The 17,651-nt window shown below is 40.5% G+C and overlaps 3 protein-coding genes across 5 annotated transcripts in view; 2 read left to right on the forward strand and 1 right to left on the reverse strand.

The window, feature by feature from the left end:
- The window catches only part of LOC110013491 (voltage-dependent T-type calcium channel subunit alpha-1I-like), a 435,381-nt gene that overhangs the window by 319,357 nt on the left and 98,373 nt on the right, over positions 1 to 17,651 (forward strand). The window lies entirely within an intron of this gene.
- Positions 248 to 3,655, forward strand: LOC105357877. The gene is made up of 5 exons (XM_020700379.2): positions 248 to 551; positions 1,386 to 1,488; positions 1,645 to 2,380; positions 2,620 to 2,838; positions 3,284 to 3,655. The coding sequence occupies exons 2-5, from the start codon at positions 1,389 to 1,391 to the stop codon at positions 3,489 to 3,491; spliced, it is 1,263 nt and encodes a 420-aa protein (XP_020556038.2). The 5' UTR covers positions 248 to 551; positions 1,386 to 1,388; the 3' UTR covers positions 3,492 to 3,655.
- LOC111947976 (G2/M phase-specific E3 ubiquitin-protein ligase-like) lies at positions 3,654 to 8,659 on the reverse strand. Of its 3 annotated transcripts, none has more exons than XM_023959034.1 (13): positions 8,516 to 8,659; positions 7,634 to 7,751; positions 7,379 to 7,497; positions 6,959 to 7,268; positions 6,742 to 6,833; positions 6,346 to 6,393; positions 6,052 to 6,098; positions 5,887 to 5,979; positions 5,472 to 5,782; positions 5,182 to 5,360; positions 4,851 to 5,023; positions 4,536 to 4,750; positions 3,654 to 4,077 (listed from the first exon to the last, which is right to left on the reverse strand). In XM_023959034.1, exons 2-13 carry the CDS (start codon positions 7,743 to 7,745, stop codon positions 3,836 to 3,838), a joined length of 1,941 nt encoding a protein of 646 aa, XP_023814802.1. In that variant the 5' UTR covers positions 7,746 to 7,751; positions 8,516 to 8,659; the 3' UTR covers positions 3,654 to 3,835. The 3 variants fall into 3 exon arrangements, with proteins under 3 accessions (XP_023814802.1, XP_023814792.1, XP_023814808.1); XM_023959024.1 differs by having other exon boundaries at positions 7,379 to 7,503; positions 8,516 to 8,656; XM_023959040.1 differs by lacking the exons at positions 7,379 to 7,497; positions 8,516 to 8,659 and having other exon boundaries at positions 6,959 to 7,079; positions 7,634 to 7,670.

Below are 17,651 nucleotides of genomic sequence, written 5' to 3' on the forward strand. Positions count from 1 at the left end.
GGACTTGGCCCAGGTGGTAAAAACGCACAGGAGATTGTGGGAGGACCTCTCCCACAACTCGACTCTGTACGACAGCCGGGTCCAACGGAAGGATGGTCGCAGACCCCACCCACCCGGGACACTAACTGTTTGTACTTATTCCCTCTAGAAAGTACGGTGGCCGAGAACCGCCATTGCAGCAACAACAAAAGAAGTGCTGCAAAAAAAAAAAAAGTTACAGCAAACATAAAAAAATACAACTGCAAAAACAAAAAATTACCTGCAATTACCAAAAAACCGCTGCAAATAACCGCCATCCCAGCCATCACAAAAAAATGTACTGCAAACAAAAAAAAGCGATCATATCCAAAAAAGTTGCCTCAACATCAGAAACACTGCAGACATTAAAAACGTCTAACGGAAGTGAATCTTGAAAACACCAGTGACGTCACGACTGATCGGAGATCAGTTTGCAGATTTATACACCAGAAGTGCATTGGTTTTTGCTATATTCACTGCTGCGACAAGGAGGAAAACAGGAGTACGAATCAGAAAACGGACGAGAGAGTGTGGTAAGTGAAAATATTAGTATTCATTGTTACTATGTGTACTTTTGATGTTATTCATTGGGCCAGGTAGCCTCAGGTTTATGTCGGTTTATTGTTAGCTTCGGCTAACGCTAGTATACAGAAAGATCACTATTCATTCTGCGTTCACGCCAAACGCGATTCACGGGGCAAATTTGCGTTTGCCGCCTGTCCTTTGCCGCGCGGCGAAGTCTCTGTTCAAAAATGTGTTTCTGTGCTTGATTATGCGGCCGCATATGCATTAGCTATAAGCTAATGTTTTTAGCCTGATCCTTTCATTAGGCAGTGTCTATTTATCTCACACAACGCATGGAAGACGCAGGTTGTGTTGAGAGATCAGATTAATTTATTATTAAAAGTTCTACAAAAACATCAGTAATCACGTCTCTATTCAGGGTTCATTGGCGAACGAGCGAGCTCCACCAGCGCCGCCAGCCCCCAGGCTACTCGCTGACTGGCAGACGGAGAGCTGCTGCCTTTCAGCTAATGTTTTTAGCTTTCAGCTAATGTTTTTCGCCTGATCCCTTCATGGAGCGTGTTTGTTTATCTCATTTACAACGCATGGAAGACGCAGGTGTTGTGGAATTTGTCTGTAAATATTTTTTTTAATGGGGAGGGAGGTTACCGGTAAGTGAAATATTTTTGTTGATGCGAATTTCTTCTTATATGTTTTTAGCCAAATATGATAGTGTTTAATGAATAGGCTGGGTTTATATAGTGTGCATTTTATTATATGAATATGTATTTAAACAGAGGGATTTTTGAGAAAGTACCTGAGTGAATTTTACACTTTACTTTCTCTGCTTTATCATTTAACAGGTCATGTTTTGTCCTTTCTGTGGGGTGAACCTTCCATGCATCCTGGTATACTGTAGCTCATGCTACAGAAATGTCAGGTTCCTATTGAGTCTTCAAGATGAAGGTACTTTTTTTCAGACTGTTAATCATATGAATCATATGAATATGCATCCCTTTTACTTTACATCTTTGAATTATAATGTAACAAAAAATAATTAGCAACTCCCTAGATTAGTCATTTCGAAGCCTCTAATATAGTATCCTCCTTTTAAACCCTCAGGTCATGAAGCTACTTCACTGGATGGACTTATCCAAAAATATTTCACAGAGGGCCATAGTTATGAAATAATAGTTGACTTACTGAAATCAAAACACAACATATCAGTCAGTCTTCGCAATCTAGAACGAAGATTAAAAGATGCAGGCCTGACCAGAAGACTGAACTACACTCCAATTGCTACTCTGAGGACAGTTATTTCTGAGGAGCTAAAGGGATCAGGCCATCTTTTAGGATATAGAGCGATGTGGCAGATTTTGAAACAAAAACACTCTTTTGTCGTCAGACGAGATGATGTGATGCACCTCATGGCAGAGCTGGATCCATGTGGAACAGAGAATCGCAGCAGACGTAGATTTGTTCGAAGGGCATATCATTCAATGGGACCAAACGAAACCTGGCACGTTGATGGGTATGATAAATTAAAACCTTTTGGAATTGCAATAAATGGCTGCATTGATGGCTTCTCCAGAAAAATTATGTGGCTGAATTGCGGAAAGACCAACAACGACCCTTCAGTAATTGCTCAATACTATGTCAACTGTATAGTTGAGCATGGAGTTTTTCCAAAGCGGCTCCGCACAGATTGTGGCACTGAAAATGGCACAATGGCCGCCCTTCACTGTACCCTGAGATCAGAGCATACAGATGAGTTCGCAGGTGCTAAAAGCCACATGTATGGAACTTCAACATCAAACCAGCGGATTGAAAGCTGGTGGTCCTACTTCCGGAAACAAAGGTTTTTCTTGCTTTCAATTTATTTGTTTTATTTGATGATTGTATTTGCTGTATGCATGTAGGCTAATAAATATGCATTCTCCAAATGCATCCACATCATGTTTTTCTGTTATCAAAATTCTTTATTATAATTGAATTATATTTAATTATTATTCTGCCAAGTTCTTATACTACATTCAATTAAAGCATAATTCTACGTATTAAACTTCATATGTGTAACAAATATTTTTCTCTATGCAGGAGCCAATTTTGGATGGATCTTCTCAGTGACTTGAGGGAGCGACATCTCTTCAATGGCAGCCCTGCACATACAAATTTGGTGCGATACTGCTTCCTGGGAGTTCTGCAGAAAGAACTGGATGAATACAAGCATTATTGGAACACGCACACCATTCGTCCTGTTCGCCAATCCCGGTGCCCATCTGGTAAACCTGAGGCAATGTATTATGTACCTCAAAGGTGAGAATTAACAGTTTTCTTTATAGTATTTTGGTCTTTGTTCCTATTTACTGATAAGAACAAAACATTGTCAGGTGTATTGGGGGTGGGGATTGTGGTATAATTAGGTCCTTTGTAAGGATTTCAACTCCTGAAGTCACTTGTTTTAATTTAAGTATTATAGGTTATTTTAGGTTGAGTATTTTTCTCCACCACCTTCCCCAGATGCTGGGACTCATGGTTTTAATAATTTTGATTATAAAACGTAAACTTTAAAATACACTTTTCCAGTTTTGTAGTACTTTCTCAAATATTTGATACTTAGTTCGGCCTAAGATCAATGCGTGTCTCTGCATTCTTGTTCTGAAGATAATTAGAATGACCATAAAAACAAAAAATATAACAGGAAGGCTTAACTTTTTTGATGTGTTGCTCAGTATTAACACTTCTCTGTATTTGCTTGTAGATTTGATGGAAGCAATTGTGGTTTCCCAGCATCTGCCCAAACCTTAAACCACATCACCAGCATCATGCCAGTGCCAGCAACTCCAGGTGGGGATGAGCATGAAACTCTATTTGGAGAACTGCAACAAGAGAGTGGTCTAAGAGCTCCTGTGCAGTGGGAATCAGCTGTAGAGAACTACATCACCCTAAAAACCATGGCTGGTCTGTAAAACTTAAGGCAGGATTTCTTGAAAACCAGCAGGAGCCAGACTGTCGAGAACTGGATTTGGGCACCCAGAACTAAACAAATACAACCTTTTAATGCATAGTATTGGCTATGTCGTTATTTCTCTGTCATTCCATTTGTCAAATAAAGTTTTCTGTGTCTGAAAAACAGTAGTACAGTATCTTTATTATACAAACAAGCGTACAAAACATAAAAATGCAATAAATAAAAATGCAATTTTTTCAGTGCAACTTGTGTTTTATAAAGTGCAAGAGAAATATAACATTGTTCCATGAAACAAAACTAAACAGGTGTGGCAACAATAGCTTTTACAACAAATGCATTGCTCTAAAAGCACCCAAAGCCAGGGGAATTCTTTATTCCGAAGTCCATGTTTGCTTTAAAGGCAGTATAGGAGTCCAAAAGAGGAATCTTTAAAATGTTGGCACAGGTATTCGCCATTGGGAATTTGGATGTTGAGGGAGACATGAAGTGAAGGCGTGGCAGAGGACTCATACCAGCAGGAGGCACACAGGGCACACCTGCAGCAAACATTAACACCTCCTCCAAGGTCACAGCGCTGTTATCTTCTAAAATCAGAGCATAGGAAAGAAAGTGACAAAGGGCTTTTGAGTGTATTTATAATAACTTTATTTACGAAAAACAACCCAAAGTGGTATGTTAACCACTCACGCATTTCTAAGAAATTTTCTAAAAACCTGCTCTTTGCTCGATTACATTCTTTCCTTTACTATGAATAATATGCACATCCATCTTTGCAAAAGTTTGGATGTTAGTTTTCGTGGGGGAAATGCAGGCACCCTGACTAGGCCAACTCCAGGATTATGTCATAAATTGTGCGACACCCACACAGAGAGTAAGTGTGAGTCTCAGAAATCAAGTCATCCTCATTCTTGCAAGCTCATCAATGTGCTAAAGGTAATACATAATCATATATATGGAGATGGTTTACTCTGCAAGGGTTAGAAGAGCTTAATATAGGCACCGAAACATTTAAATAATTTGTATAAAAACAAAATTCCGTTACCTTCACAATCAAGAAGATAGTCTGCCCAGTAAGTCCTGGCTTTGTCTTCCTGAGTCCTCATGTTGCTGCCTTGTGGACTGAGTACTGGCTGGAACAGATTTTCTACCTGTTCAGCAGACAGCTTCACCTCAGTGTGACAGAGAGCAGGAGTCAAAACTGTTGGATGTTCCTTCAAAGCTGTCAGGAACTGCAGTGTTTCAAGTCCAGCCTTGAATCTGAAATATAAATATAATATGGACATGAAGTTACAGTGCATCATGTGGAAGTAAACAAGCAAGAAAATGGGACAACAAATCTTTTATGTTGAAAACCTACCTCTCGATTGCTGTGCTGTTTCTGTGGATGATGTACCACTTCAGATACTCCTCTACTAGCCGTGTTTTTTCCTCACATGACCCAACACGCCTGAAGCAACCAGCAGTCTGCAACATGGCACTGTTCTGCAAAATCAAGTCCTGCAGAATTTGCACTGAAGGTGCATTCTGAATCTAAAAGAAGAGACAATAGAGTACTTTACATTTCAAATATGAATAGAATTATAAAAACGGTGATGCCATATGGATCATTTGAAAGAATGGTGTAAGTGGATATAACGCTCTATACTCATATTTACAATTTCACACTCTTCTATCAAGTATCCTCATACCTCTTTTAGGACTTTCCCTATCTCCTCATCTGTTATCTCTCCTACAGATGACTTGAAACTGTCCTGCCCTGAGATGTAACTGATTAGGTTCTTTGAGAGGAAATATGGACCCGGTCCGCCATGTACAATGGACACAGCAATCATCTTGCCTGCTAAATAGTATTCATCCTCTAGGATAGCTGTCCAAGAAAATTCAGAGTTAAAAGTATTGCATCAGTTTCCATATTAAAAAACACTGCATGACTGAAATGTGTTTGTTTTTCCCTTTAAGACATTGTACAAAACAAAACCTGTTGAGTTGTAGACCAGATATCGGCTCTCCATGGGTCCATCAAATATGGGCCGTTTCTTCAGCTCCTTCATCAGAAGGGAGAGGAATTCTCTCTTGGGACCACCAGTATCGATACCTTCCTCAAGAGTCCCTTCATTGTCAGAGAATTTCACTAAGATGTCTTTTTTCTCTGAAAATGTTGCCCTTTTAAATCCTCTGACTGCTCCATTCCAAATGTCAGAGCGACAGATGTTAAATCTGCTGACAGCTCGATGGTCGATCTCAAGGGCCAGGTTTGCCGTTATCTCAGATATAGATGGTTTGTCCATCCTGTCATCAGATAAATCATGACTATATTACATGATACAGGATAGCAGACATTTTAGACAAGGAAAAATAATAACCACAGTTGAATTTAGCGGATAGTTTCTTACCCTTCATCTTCTTCAATGTCATGGTTGCACTCAACCCTGTCTGAGTCATCCTCATCCTCAATTACAATGGGCGCATAAAGCTCAGTATATTTACTAAGAAATTGAAACACAAATTTATTTTGTTGATGTTTTAATCATGAAATTATAGAAAGTAAAATTTAATACCTATAGCATGTAGTTTCCATTGTGCCTGATGACGTTCCTGGGACCTCCTGTAAGTTAGAAAGTAAGATATGAATAACAAATATAACAAGGTTAGGTTACAGAAGTTTAAGTGTTTTAAGTTGTGGCTAAAATAGGACAGATTTAGAAAGAAAAGACTATTCTACTTTACACAAACATGGATCTGTAGGTCAGTGTGACACATAATTTTATGTAGTTGAAGACACTGATTGTGTGACAGTCTTTTCAGACAAGGCAAAGTGTGAACCATAGACTGTCTTTAGAAGCCACAATTACAGGAGCTGTTGAATCAGTGCCTGGCTCTCCATCTGCAGGTTCCCATAGCTGGAAGTGAAAACAAAATTGTATATTAATATACATCAGTGAGTGCTTGACATCTGATTAATAGATCTAGAGCTGAACAAATTGGAACATTTTTTTGGATTCTATTATTCCGAGTGATTTAAGACAGGAGGAATGATCATTCTCATAGTATAATTTCTCCCAAAAAGTTGTTTTCTTAAGTTCATAAAATATGTGTAGGCCAGGACACTGCAACATCTTTCCATAATTTAAATGATATTTTTGTATGTTTTAGCGCAAAATTATGGCTTCCATGTAAGATTTAGAAGCATTTTCTCTTTAAGTTAGAATTTAAAGTATGACAACTGTAACAACAAAAGTACCACTCACTAATGTATCAGCTGTATTGAATTCTTTAGACCTCGGACTCCTGATGATCACTTCTGAATCTGATGAGTCAGATTCATGGTTGGTTTCCTGAGCTGTGAAGTACAAGAACAGTATAAGAGGAATTTAGACTACTTAAAACAACAGACAATTTTTCTTGAAAAAAACAAATCACTTTAAAAATCTCTTCTTGGTTGGCAATTATTTCACAATTACTTACAAGAGGTAAAGAAATCTTCAGCTGTACAAATGTACAGTGTGATCCTTTGGTAGGCCTTCCCCAATGCCTCCTTGTACTCTTTTAGAGTGAAAGGTACTTCTGTTCCCGGTATATTACAAATCTTTGTACAGTCAGGGTAGAGCAGTGAGTAAGGACCACTTGGTAAATTTCTGTGGAAGGCCTTCAGCTTTTGCTCAGCTGCTCTCTGCAATGCGGTTGCATCCACCTCTGGTTGCACCAAAAGGGGAAGCACTGATCCTCTTACAGCCTTCAGTCCACCATCTTGTAGCCGCATAAGACCTACTGAAATCTACAGGGAAAAATAGAAATACTGAACGTTAACTAGATCAGTGACGCTATAAATACATGACACTATGGACTGTCAACAAGTTATTAGTTTATATCAGCAAAAAGAGTTACCTTCACAAGCTTAAGGTTGTCGTTTAGTGATCTTTTCTTATTTTTGAAAGATCCTCGTCTTTCTTTCTCCTTCAGACTCCGGAAAGTCTGAAATGACTCCAACATACTTTTTCCAGTAGCTTCACCTTCAAATAAAGGTCCAATTGTCAATAAGAAATGACAGAGAAACACAGTGTGCTCAACTATACTCATAAAGTATACAGAGTGTAAAGTATATAAGCCTAATTTTATGACAGAAAGAAACTTTAAACTTACTTGTGCCAGGCTTGTCATCATCAACATCACAAAGGAATTTAATATTCTTTCCACACGAACAGCAAAACATTGGCTTAGAATGCTGCTGGTGTCCACAAAAAGGACAATACATTGTGATCTGCAAAAACAAAAAAGTATATATTGCTTTAGACTTACTTTACATTAACATTTTTGCCATTATTTCTTGTTTTTTGTTGATTTTTTAACACAAGAAAGACATTGTATTTATTTACTAAATTTCATTTTCATTCTGGCCAAATATTACATTTAAATGAGAATACACCGATAACAAACCCATCATGCCTGCAAACTGTGAAATTAAAAAAGTATGTTGAATCTATAAAAAAAATCTCTTAATTTGATGCCTATGCTGTTATTATACATTATTATTATTATTATTATTATTATTATTATTATTATTATTATTATTATTATTATTATTATTATACAAACAAAATTAAGGATTCTAGTAAATACTAGTAAAACTCATGTAAAAAAGGTTCGGGACCGCTACCATAACCCACTGGCGCCTGTCGGGCTAAGGGGTAATTAGCTTTCAGCTAATGTTTTTAGCTTTCAGCTAATGTTTTTAAGCTGAAAGCTAATGTTTGCTGAAAGCTCCTCCCGGCATATGCGGCCGCATAATCAAGCACAGAAACACATTTTTGAACAGAGACTTCGCCGCGCGGCAAAGGACAGGCGGCAAACGCAAATTTGCCCCGTGAATCGCGTTTGGCGTGAACGCAGAATGAATAGTGATCTTTCTGTATACTAGCGTTAGCCGAAGCTAACAATAAACCGACATAAACCTGAGGCTACCTGGCCCAATGAATAACATCAAAAGTACACATAGTAACAATGAATACTAATATTTTCACTTACCACACTCTCTCGTCCGTTTTCTGATTCGTACTCCTGTTTTCCTCCTTGTCGCAGCAGTGAATATAGCAAAAACCAATGCACTTCTGGTGTATAAATCTGCAAACTGATCTCCGATCAGTCGTGACGTCACTGGTGTTTTCAAGATTCACTTCCGTTAGACGTTTTTAATGTCTGCAGTGTTTCTGATGTTGAGGCAACTTTTTTGGATATGATCGCTTTTTTTTGTTTGCAGTACATTTTTTTGTGATGGCTGGGATGGCGGTTATTTGCAGCGGTTTTTTGGTAATTGCAGGTAATTTTTTGTTTTTGCAGTTGTATTTTTTTATGTTTGCTGTAACTTTTTTTTTTTTTTGCAGCACTTCTTTTGTTGTTGCTGCAATGGCGGTTCTCGGCCACCGTAAGAAAGAGATACAGGAGCATCAGAACCCATATGCGCAGACTGAGAAATAGCTCCTTCCCCAGAGCTGTGCGGTCCATCCACCCCACCACCCACCACCCCAATCACACAATTGTGTCAACAACACCCACACACACAGTCTTAACATAAGCCACTAATCCCCTGTCATTAAACAGTTGACAATGCTCTGGCTGCACTTCAATCATGTTTGCAATATTCATTTCATGTGTGCAATACTCATTTAATGTGTGCAATATTCATTTAATGTGTGCTTTACTCATTTCATGTGTTTAGTAGTTATTCCATCTGTGAAATATTCATCTTAATTTATTGTACAGTCTTTATTATTATTTATTTACAATATTTATTGGGAAAAAGCTGCTGAAAACGATTTCATTGTGTACTGCATAATGACAATAAAATAATTCTGATTCTAGGACCCTCAAGCTCCCAGGCCTCTGGTAGAGGACCCGAGCTTGGGTGAGGAAAAAGAAGAAAAAAAAGAAATATATATATATATATATATATACACATGGGTAGCTCGGTTGGTAAGGTGCAGGACTGTCATGCAGGAAACCCGGGTTCGATTCCCACGGCGGAACAAACAATTAATGGTAATGGAGAAATGGCAATGAAATGGGTCAATTACCATGGAAATGGGGCAATTACCATAACAATGACGGGCAATTAACATCACCCAGAGAGGTTGCATGCAGAGAATGCTGAATGAATGGATGATTCGAAACCCACAATTAAGGCTAACTGCCAAACAACTGGTAGCCCAGTGCTCTAACATACACAAACGGCAACTCCTATCACAACTTGAGATTGAAGCGATACAATACAATACCACGGGAAAGCCAGAACAGCAGGTCAGAGAGGAGGTTATACCACACTCCCACCCTGAGATTGGGTACACAGCCCCAACAATCACAATTACGCTGAGCGAGGCAGCAACTGACCTGAAAGACAAGATCATGTCTACAATGAACACTAGGCAACCCGACACCACCTACAACGGTTAAGTGATGTACCACCTGAAAGTCTGCTGGAAACCGTGAATGAAGCATTGAGGGCAATTCCTACCACAACCATCACAGAAACCAATGAACTGGTTTACACTTCAGCAGCAGTGATCCTTGAGATGCTTGGCTACAAGAGCAACCATGGAAGAAAACAGTACCCACCATGGAAGCAACGGTTATGGGCCAAAATCAAGGCAACTCGAAAGGATGTGAGTAGGCTGACAGAGGCTCAAAGAGGTACAATGAGAAAGCAAGTACCTAAGAGATACAGCCAGATGCCCATACCTGAAGCACTGGAAACTGCCAAACAAAGGCTCCTAGCCTTGAGCAGCCGCCTAAAGAGGTACAATGAAGCCAGACGAATAAACAGGCTCCTCGCAACTCAACCTGCAAAAGTGTACGCTCAGTGGCAGGGTCAAAACAGCCGAGCAGACCCACCAAGACTAGAAACTGAACAGTACTGGAAAAGTATATGGGAAAAAGAGACAGCACATAACAGCAATGCCCAATGGCTGGTTTCTCTGAGAAAAGAACATAGCAACCTCCCTGAACAGAATCCAGTAACCATCACACTGGCAGACATCCAAGAAAGAGTCTCAGGTATGAAGAACTGGACAGCACCGGGTCCTGACATGATACATGCCTACTGGCTAAAGAAGCTTACCGCACTCCACGAGCGCCTGGCAGCACAAATGAACCAGCTGCTAAGAGATGGGACTCACCCCGAATGGCTAACGGAAGGGCGAACGATCCTGATCCAGAAGGATCCTTCAAAGGGTGCAGTCCCATCCAACTACCGGCAAATAACCTGTCTCTCCACAACATGGAAGCTCATGTTAGGCATCATTGCAACCAAGATAAATAGGCACATGGATCAATTCATGAGTAACACACAACATCTGTACAACTGTACAACATCAACAGGACTCTAATAGCCTTCATAGGAAACTCAATGAAGCCGTGGAAAACCACCCTTGAAGCCAATGGGAAGCCACTTGCACAAGTGTCCATCAAATGTGGGATATACCAAGGTGATGCTCTGTCCCCACTGCTGTTCTGCATAGGTCTGAACCCCCTCAGCCAAATAATCACCAAGACTGGATATGGATACCGACTCAGAAATGGGGCCAACATCAGTCACCTCCTCTACATGGATGAAATCAAGCTATATGCTAAGAGCGAGCGTGACATTGATTCCCTGATCCACACCACCAGGATCTACAGTACTGACATTGGGATGTCATTCGGGCTCGAGAAATGCAGCCGGATGGTGACAAAGAGAGGCAAGGTAGTCCACACGGGAGGGGTCTCACTCCCAGAAGGAACAATAGCAGACATCTAGGTCAGTTATAAGTACCTTGGAATTCCACAGGCAAATGGCAACCTGGAGCAGGCAACAAGGAAAGCTTCAACAGCTAAGTACCTCCAACGAGTAAGGCAAGTCCTGAAAAGCCAGCTCAATGGCAAAAATAAGACCCGGGCAATAAACAGCTACGCACTGCCAGTTATCAGATACCCTGCAGGAATAATAAGATGGCCAAAAGAAGAGATACAGACCACGGATGTTAAAACACGAAAGCTCCTCACCATGCATGGAGGGTTCCATTCCAAATCCAGCACCCTGAGACTGGATGCTAGCCGCAAGGAAGGAGGCCGAGGACTAGTGACCGTAGAAGCCACAATCCAGGATGAAACATCCAAGATGCATGAGTACATCAAGCTCAAGGCCCCAAATGACAGTGTGCTCAGTGAATGTCTCAGGCAATGGAGAACAGAGGATACAGTGCTGGAGGACAGATCCTTATGGGAGGACAAACCCCTGCATGGGATGTACCACCGGACCATAACTGAAGTGGCTGATATCAAGAAGTCCTACCAATGGCTAGAAAGGGCTGGCCTACAGGACAGCACCGAAGCGCTCATCCTGGCAGCCCAGGAACAAGCCCTGAGCACCAGAGCAATAGAGGCTCAGATCTACCACACCAGACAAGACCCAAGGTGTAGGCTGTGCAAAAAGGCGCCTGAAACAATCCAGCACTTAACTGCAGGGTGTAAGATGCTGGCAGGGAAGCATACATGGAGCGCCACAATCAAGTGGCTGGAATAATATATAGCAACATGTGTGCAGAATATGAACTGGAAACCCTAAGATCAAAATGGGAAACACCTCCGAAGGTGGTAGAGAATGAGAGGGCAAAGATCCTGTGGGACTTCCAGATCCAGACTGATAGGATGGTAATGGCGAACCAACCAGACATTGTAGTGGTGGATAAAGAAAGAGAGAGAAAGAAAGAAGAAAGCCGTCGTGGTGGATGTGTACCAAGCGATGGGAACATCAGGAAGAAGGAACATGAGAAACTGGAGAAATACCAGGGACTCAGAGAAGAACTGGAGAAAGCATGGAAAGTGAAGGTGACAGTGGTGCCTGTGGTAATTGGAGCACTCGGGGCAGTAACCCCCAAGCTGGAGGAGTGGCTACAACAGATACCTGGAAAGACCTCAGACCTCTCAGTCCAGAAAAGTGCAGTGCTTGGAACAGCTAAGATACTGCGCAGGACCCTCAAGCTCCCAGGCCTCTGGTAGAGGACCCGAGCTTGGAGGAGAAACCACCTGCGGAGGGTGAGAGGGGCGTTTTTTTTTGTTTGTTTATATATGTATATGGGCATCTGGCTGTATCTCTTAGGTACTTGCTTTCTCATTGTACCTCTTTGAGTGTCATTCAGCTTACTCGCATCCTTCCGAGTTGCCTTGATTTTGACCTCTAACCGTTGCTTCCATGGTGGGTACTGTTTTCTTCCATGGTTGCTCTTGTAGCCAAGCATCTCAAGGATCACTGCTGCTGAAGTGTAAACAAGTTCATTGGTTTCTGTGATGGTTGTGGTAGGAATTGCCCTCAATGTTTCATTCACAGTTTCCAGCAGACTTTCAGGTGGTACATCACTTAACCGTTGTAGGTGGTGTCGGGATGCCTAGTGTTCATTGTAGACATGATCTTGTCTTTCAGGTCAGTTGCTGCCTCGCTCAGCGTAATTTGTAGTTGTTGGGGCTGTGTACCCAATCTCAGGGTGGGAGTGTGACCTGTTGTTCTGGCCCTCCCGTGGCATTGTATTGTATCGCTTCATTTTTTTGATTGTGGGTTTCGAAGCAACCATTCATTCCACATTCTTTGCATGTAATCCCTGTGGGTGGGATTACTTGAGTAGTAGCATTTTAACAGAAACTTGTTCTCACATCTAGTCCATTACCGTCTTGTTCCAGTAGCCCACTTTCCATCAGGGTGCTCTGGTCCCCCAGCACCTGACGCAGACCTATTTTGGCCGGGCGACATCTGAGCCGGCATGACATGTGGTTCATTGTCTCTCATGTTGTGAGGTAGGCATTAGCGTTAATGGTCTTGCCCAAGGACCCTCACTGGGTGATGTTAATTGCCCGTCATTTTTTTTCCATTATCACTAATTGTTCATTCCGCCCTGGGAATCGAACCCGGGTTTCTGGATGACAGTCCTGCACCTTACCAACCGAGCTACCCAGCCGTGTGAACATATATATATATATATATATATATATATATATATATATATATATATATATATATATATATATATATATATATATATAGAGGCACCTCAAACATTCCTGTACATGAATGCAGGGTGTAAGATGCTGGCAGCAAAAGCATACATGGAGCGTCACAATCAAGTGGCTTGAATAATACACAGGAACATGTGTGCAGGATATGGATTGGAAACCCCAAGGCCAAAATGGAAAACATCTCAGAAGGTGGAAAAGAATGAGAGGGCAAAGATCCTGTGGGACTTTCAGATCCAGACTGACAGGATGGTATTGGTGAACCAACCAGACATTGTAGTGGCAGATGAAGAATAGAGGAAAGCCATCGACGCGGTGGATATGGCAGTCCAGAAAAGCATAGCGCTTGGAACAGCTGAGAAATGGCAGGACCCTTAAGCTCCCATGCCTCTGGGAGAGGACCCGAACTAGTGTGAGAAACAACCTGCGGAGGGTAAGATGGGCGTCTATATATATATATATAGAACCGCTATATATTTTACATTCTACCTCAGCCCAATATGTACAGTATCTGCTGTATTTCTGAAAGATGTTTATATGAGACATAACACACAATCAGTAGTTGATAAATACTTTTGGGCAATTTTTTTTTAAATCTGACTCCGAAAAAGCCTCATCAACCACAAACTTAACAGCACATTACTGGGCTGTAGTGAGGTTGGATTTAATATCCAGACATTACCTTGTTTCTCTTTCATTTTCGGATTATCTCAATTGCTAATGTGGCAAACTGGGTTTTTGTTATAGAAAAATCATTTCGAATTTCTGAAGTGAGAATGCACAAGCTTAGAGATAATTTATCTAATAATGATTGTAATATTATTCTGTTGTTGAAATCATTTCAAGGGGCATGAAACATCAATAGCAGGACCGTGGCCGGTCCGAGGTTGTGAGGCTACAGCGCTCCATCGGGGGGGGGGGGGACCGGAGCGCCAGATGCATGCACTGGGTGACACGCGTAGTTCCTCCGAGTTATCCTCTGTAACGCCTGGCCCAAAAGCCCGCGAGGGTCCAAAAGGTCGGCTCAAGGAAGTCCGAACCGGCTCATAAGCCACTCGTCCTCGTTTGCCAGCAAGTCTTCTTGCTGTTTAAAGATGCGTTCACTCCGAATTCTTCCATTTGCCACATCTTCCTAGAGCGCAAGATCAGCCATTGTGCGTCATTACGCATTGTGATGGGGCATTTTATTTCCCTCCATTTAATTACATCTGACAAGCTACAGATGTCGGTAATAATCGACGTGGAAATGGGAAATTGTTCAGCGCAAATGTAATTTCTTGTTGCTTTCTGAATGGTTGAGACATACGCCATACACTGTTTTATCAAAAATAAAACAAACTAAAGGCATATGCATGAATACCATAATTCCATAGCTTATGAAGAAATGTTTTAATATGAAAACAACTTTCCCCAGTGGACAATTAGTACGTCTGTCCGTCCGTCCGCACGCCCGCACCTATCTGCTCCGGCAGACGGACACATTGACGAGAATATCAGTTCTGTATATTATTTTGTTCTGTTAACTATATTATTTATGAGGATGAATTGCACAACATGCCAATATTGCAGAACATATTTCACTTTTCTTTTTGCAAATACGTGTTCATTTGAATTTCTGTTGTAATTTTCGTTTGATTTTTTTGTTTGTTTCACTGCTGATCGATCAAACGGGTGTTTGTGTAGCTGTTAATTGTAAGACTTGCTTTGTGAAGTCTTCATGTTATTTTTGAGAGGCAGTTTTGTCATTTTCACTTTCGCGTGTTTCTTCCATCTGCCGACGGTGTCGCCGTTTCTCATTTCACCCGTTTTTGTGCGTACGCCTGGGTCAGAGCTTGCGTGAAGGACCCCCCATATTCCCGTCAAGTTTGCTTTTTATAAATCTCAACTCCTGCGTAGAGAGTGGCGTACGCCTTCTTATGTGCGTACGCAACGTTTATAAATGAGGCCCCCAGTGAGCGGCAGTTATGTGGTTGGAAATGCCTTGTTGATGCAGAGGTCAAATGGGAATGCCCACACTGGTTCGAGCTAATCGAAAAGCACCAGTACCTCAAATAACCTTGAGGCAGATGGGCTAGAGCAGCAGAAGACCGTGTAACCCTGCTTAAGTTACTTAGTTATCTTTTCTCTTTTATTTAGTGTAATTTTCAGTTTCGCCACTGGTGGCAGTCAACATTTTAAATGTTGTTTTTTTTGGATTTGCCAGGAGTGATCATCATGTCATTGTTTTTATCTTTGACGTTTTTTCAACTTTTCTCAAAGTACAGCGTCAGAGGAAAAAAAGACTTGAGCGAGGTAAAGAGGGAAAAAAACAGACTGAAATTAATTGTGGTTGTTAAAACTGTATTTGTTCTAAGTTTTGGAAAAAAAACTCACTTCCAACAGTTAGTGTACCCAGGAAGAGAAATCTGGTTAAAGAGCTAAGTTGGACTTTGATAACTTTGTGGAGAAATACGTTACCTCGGTGAGTGGTAATATCGCATTTGATGTCGGATAAACCTGCTATATTCACTGGTGATGTGTATTGATTGATTTGAAAAAACAGTGATTTGCAAACCAAATATTATAGAAAAAACCAGTTGAGGTAACTATGGAAATATGTGATCAGTATTGTAATGTTCTGTTAAGTTTAATGCACGGAGTCTCCTCAGTTGGCCACGTGTTGCAGGCTAGCTGCACAGTAAGCTAGTTTTGACTTGTTTTTTGCATACATGTTAAGTTATATAATTTTGGTGTGTATTTTGAGTTAAATTCTTGAAAAAAAGGAAAATGGCTGAAGTAATGTTAAAAGGACAATATATATGGACAATATTTAATGATTTTCTGCACATTTGTGTAGACTGTTTTTTTTCCTTGGTGTAAATCTGGATCCCCGACCTTCCTTCGGTCAACTCATCTACTCCATCATCATTCCGTCATCTTACCTCCTTGGTTCATCTAATCTCATCTACTGTTTGGTTACGTTTATTTTTTTTGAGTGCACTCAAAGGGTTATTTATTTTATTCTAAAGAACAGAGAAAGTTGGACTCAGATTTAAGTTTTTTTTTTTGAGATCTCAAATTTATTTGAACCTCCTTTTCATGCCAGTGGCCACTTGTTTTGTTGTGAAGTGTTAAATATAAGAAATTCACTCAGTTCTGTTGACTGTTATTTTGTGTTATTTTATTGCCTAAAACTAAGTATTCCTTTTTCTGGTTCAACTGTAAATGATACCACTCCTTTGGGGTGGAATATTCTTAGCTAAATACTGGAATATATGACAGTAAACAATCTCCTCATTGAACCTAGACTTTGACAACTCTAAATAACTTCAAATGGAGTCACTCTGACACAGCAGCACCACCTCGGGGTTACAACCGCACTGGGTGACACTCCTGTCAGGTAAAAATAAGATACTGAGGCTACAATTCACACAGGCTCACCAAAATTGGACTCTGACGAGCCTCCATTTCTGCTTGGCGTCATCAACATGAAAGCATAGAGCAATCTTGCCTTGTATCAATGGTTCAGGCTGGTGGTGGTGCTGTAATGGTGTGGGGGGGATATTTTTGGCACATCTTGGGCCCCTTTGTACCAATTGAGCATTTTTACAATGCCACAGCCTACAGTATTGTTGCTGGTGTTACGGGTCCCGGGTGCGGCGACCACAATAACAAAAAGAATTGTGTCTGTGAAAATATAAAACGAGTCTCAGAGCAGAAACGACACGAGCACTCTTTCATTCTCCAAATCACTTCTATTTAAATGTTTCAAGACATTTACATTTTAAATTCAGTGCATGTAATTGTCCAATGTACAATCTGACCTCTAAATTAAGTCTAAATTAAATATCTGACGAATATCTCACATCAGTAATTACTCTGTTTTCAAATACCTTACATTTCCATTTCAAAACTAAACTAAAACTAAATTGCGTAAGTTTAATTTACTTTAACTTCTGTAGTCAGCACAAAGGAAATACTTCTTTGTTTTGTTACTTTAGCATATTGTTTTAGCTTATAAATGCTGGACATTGCACCTTTAGAAATATAAACTAATAATAAAAATAAAAGAACAATAAATCTGTACACTTTTCATCATTTTTACAACTGTTACAAAAATCAAATGTTTCTGTTACTTTTAAACATG

Source organism: Oryzias latipes, chromosome 1 (genome assembly GCF_002234675.1).
Source record: "Oryzias latipes chromosome 1, ASM223467v1".
Taxonomy (NCBI): Eukaryota; Metazoa; Chordata; class Actinopteri; order Beloniformes; family Adrianichthyidae; genus Oryzias; species Oryzias latipes.

Excerpts from the sequence above, each read along its gene's own strand:
- LOC105357877 (XM_020700379.2), top strand. The coding sequence starts at position 1,389 with ATGTTTTGTCCTTTCTGTGGGGTGAACCTTCCATGCATCCTGGTATAC. Across the intron at positions 2,381-2,619 it reads TCCTACTTCCGGAAACAAAG|GAGCCAATTTTGGATGGATC; the intron begins GTTTTTCTTGCT and ends TTCTCTATGCAG. Across the intron at positions 2,839-3,283 it reads ATGTATTATGTACCTCAAAG|ATTTGATGGAAGCAATTGTG; the intron begins GTGAGAATTAAC and ends ATTTGCTTGTAG.
- LOC111947976 (XM_023959024.1), bottom strand. The coding sequence starts at position 7,745 with ATGTATTGTCCTTTTTGTGGACACCAGCAGCATTCTAAGCCAATGTTT. Across the intron at positions 7,504-7,633 it reads TGATGACAAGCCTGGCACAA|GTGAAGCTACTGGAAAAAGT; the intron begins GTAAGTTTAAAG and ends CTTTATTTGAAG. Across the intron at positions 5,980-6,051 it reads ATGGAAACTACATGCTATAG|TAAATATACTGAGCTTTATG; the intron begins GTATTAAATTTT and ends TCAATTTCTTAG.